The 11,662-nt window shown below is 40.0% G+C and overlaps 2 protein-coding genes across 4 annotated transcripts in view; one reads left to right on the top strand and one right to left on the bottom strand.

The window, feature by feature from the left end:
• METTL8 (methyltransferase like 8) overlaps positions 1-642 on the bottom strand; it is a 107,743-nt gene extending 107,101 nt beyond the window's left edge. The window contains exon 1 of one of the 2 annotated variants that reach the window (XM_011991936.1): positions 518-642. In XM_011991936.1, coding sequence (XP_011847326.1) covers positions 518-525 — 8 coding nt within the window. In that variant the 5' untranslated portion in view covers positions 526-642. The remainder of the gene's footprint in view (positions 1-517) is intronic. The other variant, XM_011991933.1, reaches the window with a different exon arrangement.
• The window catches only part of DCAF17 (DDB1 and CUL4 associated factor 17), a 50,584-nt gene continuing 39,018 nt past the window's right edge, over positions 97-11,662 (top strand). For both annotated transcript variants that reach the window (XM_011991938.1, XM_011991937.1), the window contains exons 1-3: positions 97-547; positions 955-1,058; positions 9,761-9,851. In XM_011991938.1, coding sequence (XP_011847328.1) covers positions 422-547; positions 955-1,058; positions 9,761-9,851 — 321 coding nt within the window. In that variant the 5' untranslated portion in view covers positions 97-421. The remainder of the gene's footprint in view (positions 548-954; positions 1,059-9,760; positions 9,852-11,662) is intronic.

Here is an 11,662-nt window from a genome sequence, read left to right as displayed (position 1 = left end):
GCGGGCAGAGGCGGGGCCGGGCAAGCCCTCGCTCCCAGCTGCCTGACGGGAATTGTAGTTCCTGGGAGAAGCCGGGCTGCCTCACGAGGCACTGGGAACTACATTTCCCGGTGAGAGAGCGGCTCCGGCCGGTCGCGCCGTACCGGAGCGTCGCACTGTTAGCGGCCAGAGAGCCTGGGAGGGGCAGATCGAAAAGGGAGTACTTCTTCCCTCCTCTCCGTGCTCTGGCTGTGCAAGAGGCTCTGCTTTCCCTCGCCCCGCCGTCGGGTGCCCCCTGCCCGCCTCCCCGTGTCAGCTTTTCCTGGGCCCCGCCGGGAAAGTCTGGGCCTGGAAATTCGGAGGCAGCGGCAGCTACCCAGCACGGGAGTGTGGGGCGCGCCCCTCAGCGGCCCAGCCTACCCGGGGCTCGGCCCGCGCCTCCATGGGCCCGACCCGGAAGCCCAACGTGTGCCGCCGGCTGAGTCGCCGGGCGCTGGGCTGCTTCTCGCGCGACGCAGGCGTGGTGCAGAGGACCAACCTGGGCATCCTGCGGGCGCTGGTGTGCCAGGTGACCGCCCGCCGGCCAGGGCGGGACGGAGGGCCTCGGGCGCCTGGAGGCCGAGCCTCCTGAGGGGATGCGGTTTTAACGCGCTGGGTCCCCCCCTTTATAGGGTCACATGTGATGGGGAGGAGGATACAAGCCCGGAATCTGGGAGATTAGTCAATAGGTGGTAATAGGGCCACCAGATGTTTTTAGTTTTACGCTTCTTATGTCTTACCTGGGAACAGTTATTCTAATAGTTGGTCACCTCATCCCAAAACATGAGGACAGAGTGGAGGAAGGATGCAAAATAATGTTTTTAAATAACATAGGTGAAATTATATTGCTTTGAAAATTTAAAATCCAACTTAAAATTGGTGCACAGTGGAAGCCTAAGGGTTCTTTCCTAAACGGAAATTCTTTGTGTCTTTTAGGAAAGTACTAAATTTAAGAATGTTTGGACAACTCATTCCAGGTCACCTATAGCCTATGAGAGAGGAAGAATATATTTTGACAATTATCGGCGCTGTATCAGCAGGTAACTTTTTATTGATAATTTTGCTGTAATTCACCTCACTGTTGATCTTAACTAATTCGTATAGAACCACATGCCTACATTAGTGCCTAGTGAAATAAAATGAAAAAATGGGTCCAAAATAAGAGTGGGGAATAAAAAATGCATGTAATTTTTAAATCTTGTTAAAGTTACAGGTGTCATTTTTGTAAATACCAACTTAAAGCAAAACTTGGTCTAAACACCAATGTTAGACATTGGTCTAAACACCAATGTTATAGTTTTGGTCTAAACACCAATGTTTTCTACCTTTTAGGTAGTATTCAGAGTACTGTTTAGTATTTTATTCTACTTACACCACAGTCAAGAAATTCAGTTGCCAACCAAATAATTAGATGCTGCTTTGGAGAATTGATGGATTGTGTTTTGGAAGTGCTTGCCTTTTTTTTTTTTTTTTTTTTAAAGAGACATTTTTTCAAACAAAAGCCTAGTATTTAGAGATCCAAAATGTTTAACAGTCAACCTCATCCACAACTGTCCACCATGAGGGGGGAAGGAAAGCCACAATGTATCCCCATATGTTCATTACCCAGATTCAAAAACTATCAAGATTTGCCACATTTGCTTTACCTAACCCACTTTTCCTTTTGCATTACCTCTTTTAAAGCATATTCTAAACATACATCAGTTTGCATTTTTTTAAAAATGGGCATTTTCTTTTTAAAGGCTTTATTAGGATATAATTCACATACCATATTATTTACCCATTTAAAGTGTACATTTCAATAATTTTTAGTACATTCACAGATGCATGTAATCACTACCACAGTTAATTTTAGAGTATTTTCATCACCTCAAAATAGAACCATGTACCTTTCAGCAATCACCTCAATACCACCATTACCCTCAGCCCTAAGCAACCACTAGTCTGTTTTCTGTCTGTAGATTCACCTATTCTGGACTTTTCATATAAATGGAGTCATATAATATGTGGTCTTTTGTGACTGGCTTTTTCCCTTTGCGTGTTTTCAAGGTTCATCCATGTTGTCACATGCATCAGAATTCCTTTATAAAGTTGAATAATAGTGCATTGTATCAGTTACCACATATTACTTAGCCATTTATCAGTTGTTAGACATTGGTGTTTCTGCCTTTTAGGTATTATAAATAATGCTGCTATAAACATTTCCACGTAAGTTTTTATGTGGGCACTTATTTTCAGTTCTGGATTATACCTAGGAATGGAATTGGTAGGTCATAAGGTTATATTGTAACTGCGTTTAATAGTTGGACGAACTACCATACGCTTTTCTAAAGTGGTAGTACCATTTTATGTTCCCATAAGCAGTATATGAGGGTTCTGATTTTTCCACATTCTTGTCAACACTTGATGTGTGACACACAGCATCTCACTGTGGTTTTGATTCCATTTTCCTGATGACTAGTGATGTCAGGCATCTTTTCCTGTGCATGTTGGCCATTTGTATGTTACTCTTTGGGGAAATGTTTGGTTAGATATTTTGCCCATTTGTAAATTATTTTTTTTTTTACAAAAATCCTTACATATTTTAGATACAAGTCCCTTATCAGATATATGATTTACAAATACTTTCTCCCATTGTGTAGATTGTCTTTTTACTTTCCTGATGTTATTGTCTGAAACACAGAGAGGTTAATTTTGTTTGTTTGTTTTTTTTGAGACAGTGTTTCACCCTTGTCACCCAGGCTGGAGTGCGATGGTGTGATCTCGGGTCACTGCAGTCTCCACCTCCCGGGTTCAGGTGATTCCCTTACCTCAGCCTCCTGAATAGCTGGGACTACAGGCATGTGCCACCATGCCTGGCTGATTTTGTATTTTTAGTAGAGATTGAGTTTCTGCATTTGGTCAGGCTGGTCTTGAACTCCCAACCTCAGGAGATCCAGCCACCTCAGCCTCCCAAAGTGGTGGGATTACAGGTGTGAGCCACTGCGCCCAGCCACAGAGAGGTTAATTTTGATGAAGTCCGATTTATCTAAATTTTTTTCATTACTCATGCTTTTGGTGTCATATCTAAGAATCCATTGCAAAATTTAAGGTTATGAAGATTTACCCCTAGGTTTTTTTCTAAAGGGTTTATAGTTTTAGCTCATATTTAGGTGGTTGATCCCACTTGGAGTTAATTTTAGTATATGATATAAGGTAGGTATCCAACTCCATTTTTTTAAAACATGTGGCTGTACATTTGTCCCAGCACCATTTATTAGAAAGACTTTTCTTTCTTCACTGCAAGGCCTTGCCACACTTGTCAAAAATCAGTTGACCATAGACACTTTTGGATTTATTTCTGGACGTTCAAGTCTATTCCACTGATCTGTATGTCTGTCCTTATGTCAGTACCACATTGTCTTGATCACTGCTGCTGTGTTATTCTTTAAATGCTTAGTGGAATTAACCATTGAAAGCATCTGGGCTTGGCACTTTCTGTTTTGGTAGGTTATTCATTATTGATTACATTTCTTTAATAGATACAGACTTATTCAAGTTATCTAATTCTCCTTGAGTAAATTTTGATAGATTGTGTCTTTCGAGGAATTCATCTAAATTATCCAAACTTGTGAGCCTACACTTATTCATAATGTTTCTTTATTATTGTTTTAATGACCATGAGATCGGTAGTGATAGCCACTCTTTAATTTCTCATATTAGTAATCAATTTTGTTGACCTTTTCAAAAAAACAGCTTTTGGTTTTGTTGATTTTCTCTATTGATTTTTGGTTTTCAATTTTACTACTTTCTGACTAATTTTTGTTATTTCTTTGCTTACTTTGGTTTTAATTTGCTCTTCTTGTACTAGTTTCCTAAGGGAGAAACTTAGGTTACTGATTTTAAGTCTTTCTCCTTTTCTGCGTATGCACTTACTGCTATACCTTTTCCTCTAAGCGTTGTTTTTGTTGCATCCCACAAATGTTGATATGTTGTATATGCATTTTCATTTAGTTCAAAATATATTTAAATTTCTCCTGAGATTTCTTTGACCCGTGTGTTATTTAGATGTGTGTTGTTCACTCTCCAAATATATTGGGATTTTCCAGTTATCATTGTTTTATTGATTTGCGGTTTAATACCACTGTGACCTGAGAACATACTTTATATTAGTTCTAGTCTTTTAAATTTGTTAAGGTGTCTTTTATGGCTCAGAATGTGGTCTATCTTGGTGAATGTTTCGTGTAAGCTTGAGAAGAACGTGTATTCTGCTGTCGTTAGATGAGCTACCGAGTTGACTGATGGTACCTTGCAGTTTAAGTATATGCGTAATTACTAACTTTCCGCCAGCTGGAGATGTTCATTACTGATGGGTGTTGAAATCTCTATCATAGTGAGTGGATTTATCTATTTCTCCTTGCATTTCTATCCGTGTTTGCCATATTGTGTTTTGATACTCTGTTGTTAGATGCATATATATTAAAGATTGTTATGCCGCCTTGGAGAATTGACACCTTTTTCATTATCTTATGCCCACTTAATCCCTGGTAATTTTCCTTGCCAAATTCGACTTTGTCTGAAATTAGTATAGCTACTCCAGCTTTCTTTTGTTTAGTGGTTGCACATTGTATCTTTTGCCATTACTTTACTTTTAATCTATCTGTGCCTTTTTTTTTTTCCCCCACAAAGTGAGGATCTGACTGTGTCTCCCGGGCTGGAATGCAGTGGCACAATCATAGCTCACTGTAACCCTGAACTCCTGGACTAAAGTAGTCCGACCACCTCAGCCTCCCAAGTAGCTAGTACTATAGGCATGTGGCTATTTTTAAAACACTTTTTTTAGAGATAGGGGTCTCAGTCGTGCTGTGTTGCCCAGGCTGATCTCATACTCCTGACCTCAAATAATCCTCCCACCTCAGCCTCTGCTGAGGATTACAGACATGGGCCACCAGAACACTTCAGGTATTTCACATCTCTCTCTCTACTTGCTCTTACGCTCTCTGAAGAGAAATCCAAGTTAATTCTTATTATTCCCCCTATGTAGTTAAGGTACTTTTTTTTAATCTGGCTTCTTTCAAGATTTTCTCTTCACTTTTGAATTTCTGCAGTTTGAATATGCTTCCCAGATTTGTGGCTTGGTGTCTGTCAGTTTTGGAAAATTCTCAGCCATTATTACTTCAAATACTTATTTTTCTCTCATTTTCTTCCTCCTGGTATTCCCATTATGTGGATGTTTTATACCTTCTCCAATTTTCCCATAGTACTTGAATATTCTGTTCTAGTTTTTCTTTCTTTTTCCTCTTTTATTCCCCAGCTTGGGAAGTTTATGTTGACCTGTCTTTAAACTCACTGATTCTTTCCTTGGCTGCATACAGTCTACTGATGACTGTTAAAGGCATTCTTCATTTCTCTTATGGTGTTTTTTGATTTCTAGTATTTCTTTTTTTTCTTTTCTTTTTTTTCGAATTTTTATCTCTGCTTAATTTGCCCATCTTTTCTTGCATGGTGTCCACTTTTCCCATCCCTGATCCTGTTAATCAGCTATTTAATTAGTTTAGAAATGAGGTCTTGTGACCAGGTGTGGAGGCTCACACCTGTAATCTCACACTTTGGGAGGTCTAGGCAGGCAGATCACTTGAGGCTAGGAGTTCAAGACCAGCCTGGCCAACATGATGAAACCCCATCTGTACTAAAAAAAACAAAAATTAGCTGGGCATCTGGCACATACCCATAATCCCAGCTACTCCAGAGGCCAAGGCAGAAGATTGCTTGAACCCGGGAGGTGGAGGTTGCAGTGAGTTGTGAATGCGTGCCCCTGCACTCCAGCCTGGATAACACAGCGAGACTCAAAAAAGGAAACCCAAAAAAACCCCAAACAAACAATAAAAAACAAGAAATGAGGCCTTGCTTTGTTGCCCAGGCTGGAGTGCAGTGGCTTTTCACAGGTATGATCATGGTGCACTGTAGCCCCAAACTCCTACACTCCAGTGATCCTCCTCCCTCAGCCTCTTTAGTATAGCTGGAACTACAGTCGCATATCATCGCACCTGGCTTAATCGTAGTTATTTTAATTTCCTGGTCTGCTAATTCTAAAATCTCTGCCATATCTGAATCCAGTTCTGATTGTTTTGTTTCTTCAAACTTTTGTATTTTGCCTGTTAGCATGCCTTGTAATTTTTTTGGTTAAGGGCTATGTATGATATATTGGATAGGCCAGGCACAGTGGCTCACCCCTGTCATCCCAGCACTTTTGGAGGCCAAGGTCTGGGGATTGCTTGAGCCCAGGAGTTCGAGACCAGCCTAGGCAACATGGCAAAACCCCATCTCTACAAAAAATATCAACATTAGCTGGGCATGGTGGCACACACCTGTAGTCCTAGCTACCAGGGAGGATGAGGTGGGAGGACCGCTTGAGCCCGGGAGGTCAAGGCTGCACAAGCCATCAGCATGCCACTGTACTCCAGCCTGAGCAACAGAGCGAGACTCTGTCTCAAAAAAGAATTTACAAATTTAAGATATATTGGATTAAAAGAATTGAAGTAAATAGGCATTTAGAGTGAGATTTTGTGTTTATCTGAGTAGGAGTTTGGCTATGATTATTGTTTGTTGTAGTTGTGGGTATCGGAGATTAAAATTTCCTCTAGGGTCCTTATTTTTGTCTCCTGCATTGTTGGCTCCAGTGGCTTGTTCCTGGGCTTATGTTCCTGGAAACCTGTGATTGTCAGTATCCACCTTTCTCTCCAGTTTTGGAGGCAGCAGTTTGTCCGGTGACCTCAATTCTCTGATGGATCTAGGAAGAATTATGGATTTTCAGATTGTTCAGCGTTTTTCATCTTGTGTGGACAGACAGGAGCGGCACTTCCAGGCTGTTTTCATCTTGGACCAGAAACCAGAATTTAGAGAGAATAATCAGCTTTTGAGATTTGTTCTAACCCCAAGAGGGCTCTGTCCTGCTATCTTTTTCTGGTGATTTCTGGCAAATTAGCCAGCCTACAGTTTAGCCTATATCTCCAATTAGTCTACCAATCTCCTCCCATTTGCCTTTCATCACAAACTCCACAGGTTTTGTGAGTGCTCTCCACACTGTGTTGCAAATAAAGTTAGTTTTTCTGGAAAGAGCTGCAGAGCTATCTGTTTTATGGCCTGCTTCTCCCCTCCTGCACAGTTTTTGAGCTAAGGGTCTTTAGCTGGTTGTGGGAGTCAATGCCATGCTTCTCTCTGAGTTACTCCCCTACTTGAAGCTGAGCACTTGGAGTTGAGGAAACACTGGCCTCAGATCTTCTCAGCTTGTCTCTCTCTCAGTATAGGACCACTGTTTTCTAAGGAGGAATAAAGCCAATTAGGGCCTCAGTATCCTCAGCTGTGCTACATCCAAGGTAGCTCCTCCATCCCATGAATAGGGGCTGGGTGGAAGAAGGGAGCCCCACCTCTTGACTGTACTGACCCAGGACTCAGGCCCAGCAATAGGCAGCTGGGGACTGATGAGAAATGCTGTCATCCCACCCCTCCTGGGAAGATAGCCCTCTGAGTGGAAGCTTGGAATACAGGGAGCCTTGTCCTCTTGGCTGCACCAGTCTGGAGTGGAGTTTCCATCTTGCTGAGCTGGGATTGGGAAGGAAGGGACTATGTCCTGGTTCAGACACCACAGACTCACTATTCTTACTTAGCAGTAGGTTTTCTTGAATAAATGTTTCTTCATATGCCGTATGTCCCCAGGACCATTTGCAGAGACTTCAAAAGAGTTGTCCTTTTATGATTTTCACCAGTTTTGCCAAAGAGTTTGTCCACAGAGTTCTTCATGCCCTCATGCTAGAAGTGAAAATCTGGACATGTTCTTATCTTGTCATGTCATTATCACACCTAGGAAAATGAGCAACAATGACAGAAATGATCATTTAATGTCAAGTTTATAACTTCCATGATTTAGAGATACCTGCTTTAACTTAAAAAAAAATTAGAGTAAGTGGTGTTCATTAGTGTTCTAATGATTAAATATTATTGAGTTATTTAATGTCCAGGGGTGTTTTATCTACAGGTTATAATCGCATATGAAGTTGCCTTCATTCCTGTGAAACTGTTTGGTTTAAACTTTTGAATTAGTGAGAGAATGTCAAAGAGATATAATAAAATTATAGCCTGAAAATTGTTTCTCTTTCAACAGTAATTTAATTTCAAAGTTCATTTAAAAAAATGAAAAGGGGCCGGGTGTGGTGGCTCATGCCTGTAATCCCAGCACTTTGGGAGGCCAAGGCAGGCAGATCGCGAGGTCAGGAGTTCAAGACCAGCCTGACCAACATGGTAAAACCCTGTCTCTACTAAAAATACAAAATACAAATATTAGCTGGGTGTGGTGGCATGCACCTGTAATCCCAGCTACTCAGGAGGCTGAGACAGGAGAATCGGCTGAACCTGAGAAGCAGAGGTTGCAGTGAACCAAGATAGCGCCATTGCATTCCAGCCTGGGAGACAGAGTAAGACTCTGTCTCAAAAAGAAAAGTGCCAGGTGAAGTGGCTCATGCCTGTAATCCCAACACTTCGGGAGGCTGAGGCAGGTGAATTACTTGAGTCCAGGAGTTCAAGACCATCCTGGGCAACATGGCAAAATCCTGCCTCTACAAAAAATATAAAAATTAGCCAAGCATAGTAGCATGAGCCTGTAGTCCCAGTTACTTGGGAGGCTGAGGCAGGACGATCACATGAGCCTGGGAGGTGGAGGTTGAAGTGAGCTAAGATCATGCCACTGCACTCCAGTCTGGACAACAGAGCGAGAGACTTATCTCAAAAAAAAAAAAAAAAGAAAAGGAAAGAAACAAAATAAAATTAAACATTTATGATCACATCTCAACTAATCAGAGAAGTATGAATTAAAAGAGACTATTTTTCACATCAAAGATATAGCATTCAATATTAGCAGAAGTATAAACTTAACATTTCTGAAAAGTAATTTGGGAATAAAGAAAAAGCCATAAAGATTTTTTTGTTGTTGTTGGTTTTTTTTTGTTTTTTGTTTTTTGTTTTGTGAGACGAAGTCTCGCTCTGTCGCCCAGGCTGGAGTGCAGTGGCCGGGTCTCAGCTCACTGCAAGCTCCGCCTCCCGGGTTTATGCCGTTCTCCTGCCTCAGCCTCCCGAGTAGCTGGGACTACAGACGCCCGCCACCTCGCCCGGCTAGTTTTTTGTATTTTTTAGTAGAGACAGGGTTTCACCATGTTAGCCAGGATGGTCTCGATCTCATGACCTCGTGATCCACCTGTCTCGGCCTCCCAAAGTGCTGGGATTACAGGCTTGAGCCACCGCGCCCAGCCCTGTTTTTTTCAATCTACTAGTTTTCATCCTAAAATAATGGGACCCTTTTTATCCAGTAATTTTCATTTTAAATATCAGAACAATAGTTTTTGATCTTGATGGAATTCAGATATTCTTAGTAAATATTCAGAGGTAAAGAAAGAATTTAATATGAAACAGCTTTGGAAAACAATGTGCAGGTACATATATGTATGTAAATCAGAAGGAAATGAACCAAAATGTTAATAAGGGTTATTTTTGGCAGTTTTATAGTATTGTAAACTGTGTTAATCTTGTTATATTTTTAAGATTTTTTTTCTATGAATTATGTGATCAGAAAAAATACTAACATTTAGTTAAGAAGAGGAAAGCAAATGTGCCTTGGTATTTCAAATCTCTGAATAAAAATAGTCTCGCAAACCTGAACAAATACTGTCTTGGTTATCAAGAATAATAATCATTTATTTTTGTTTATTCCCAGTGTTGCATCTGAGCCAAGAAAACTTTATGAAATGCCAAAATGTTCCAAATCAGAAAAAATAGAGGATGCTTTATTATGGGAATGCCCAGTGGTAAGATTTGTTTTTAGAGCATTTGTTTATAAAGCAGTTTTAGCCTAGAAGAACTGGTTATTATTAACATACTGCATAAAAGAATACAACTTAAATATCATAGTGACTCTTGCATCTTTAAAGCAATCAAGATGAGATATATCTTTTATTTTCCTCATGAAATAATTTCTGTATTAAAAGTACTAATATTATGAATGTGTTTTTAAAATTAGATAGAATTTTTTTAGATCCTGAAAACTAGAAAGTTATAATTGATTAAAAGTTATATAAGCAGCATAAGCTTATGTATAATTATCTTAGTGTTTAAGAGATCATTCCACTCAATGTACTGAAACAATAACAAAGTATTTAGATCAACAGTTATTTTACATGAATGTTGTTAGGAAAATAATAAAGATAAAATAATAGGATAAGCTCATTTTCATAAGACTAGCTTTGCCTGGGTGTATGTTTTTCAGAACACTGTTTTCATGGAATATTAACAGGTGCCAGAGGAATTAGGGAGAATTGGGCTGTGAAAAACTAAGTTTGGGACATACTGAGTTTGAGAACTTAAACATGTTTATTGATAGAATTACTTCTCAGAGCCTTTAATAATAATAATACAATAATACTAATAGGTATGATGATTGTCAAGCCATTTCCCCAAATTCTTTTGATCCTAGAACTTCCTTGTTTGAGGAATATTTCTAAATACAGGTTGAGCATCCCTAATCTGAAAATCTGAAATCCGACATGCTCCAAAATTCAAAACTTTTTGAATGCCGACATGATGCCACAAGTGGAAAATTTTACACCTGACCTCATGTGACAGGCACAAAATTTAAAATATGTAAAATTATCTTCAGGCTACATATATAAGATATATATGAAACATAAATGAATTTTGTATTTAGACTTGGGTCCCATCCCCAAGATACCTCGTTATGTATATGCAAATATCCCGAAATCCAAAGAAATTCAAATCTGAAACACTTCTGGTCCCAAGCGTTTCAGTAGGAAAAGGGATAATCGACCTGTATTTGTTTTCTATAGGATCAGTGCTTATTCTAAGAAATGCACTTAGGAAATACTACAACAGATTAATCAGGTCTTTGAATCTGGTTGGTTGTCCTTGAGGAAAAATGGAACTCATAATATGTGACCAAAAATAATTTTTAAAGGATTAGAGGCTATACGCTAAATTTACTGTTAATGTTTTTTTCAGGCTATCATTTTTACATAAAGTTTTAGTTTTCTGGGGCTGCTGCTTTTTCTCTGAATACTTATGGTCTGTTTATTGAAGGCTCCTATTTAAAAATTAGAAAGCTTTTAAACCTGTATTTTCTTCTTCAACTCCTTATTGAAAGCTGAAAATAACTGTCATGCCTTTAGCAATTTAAAGCTTTTTGATCCATTTTCATTGGGGAGTATGGGGGAAGATGACAGATTTCTTAATTGAGAAAGTTTTTAATACCCTATTATAAAACACCAAAAATTTAGTAACCTAATTCCTATTCTCACCGTTTTTTGTTTGTTTGTTTGTTTGTTTTGAGACGGTCTCCCTCTGTTGCCCAGGCTGGAGTACAGTGGCATGATCTCGGCTCACTGCAACCTCTGCCTCCCAGGTTCAAGCAATTCTCCTGCCTCAGCCTCCCAAATAGCTAGGACTACAGGCACCCACCACCATGCCCCGCTGATTTTTGTATTTTTATAGAGACAGGGTTTCGCCACGTTGGCCAGGCTGATCTGGAACTCCTGACCTCTCGTGATCCGCCCGCCTCGAACTCCCAAAGTTCTGAGATTACAGGCGTGAGCCACCATGCCCGGCC

Source organism: Mandrillus leucophaeus, unplaced genomic scaffold, assembly GCF_000951045.1.
Source record: "Mandrillus leucophaeus isolate KB7577 unplaced genomic scaffold, Mleu.le_1.0 Scaffold40, whole genome shotgun sequence".
NCBI lineage: Eukaryota > Metazoa > Chordata > Mammalia > Primates > Cercopithecidae > Mandrillus > Mandrillus leucophaeus.
Note: the sequence above shows the minus strand (reverse complement) of the source record. Positions and strands in the feature narration are given on the sequence as shown.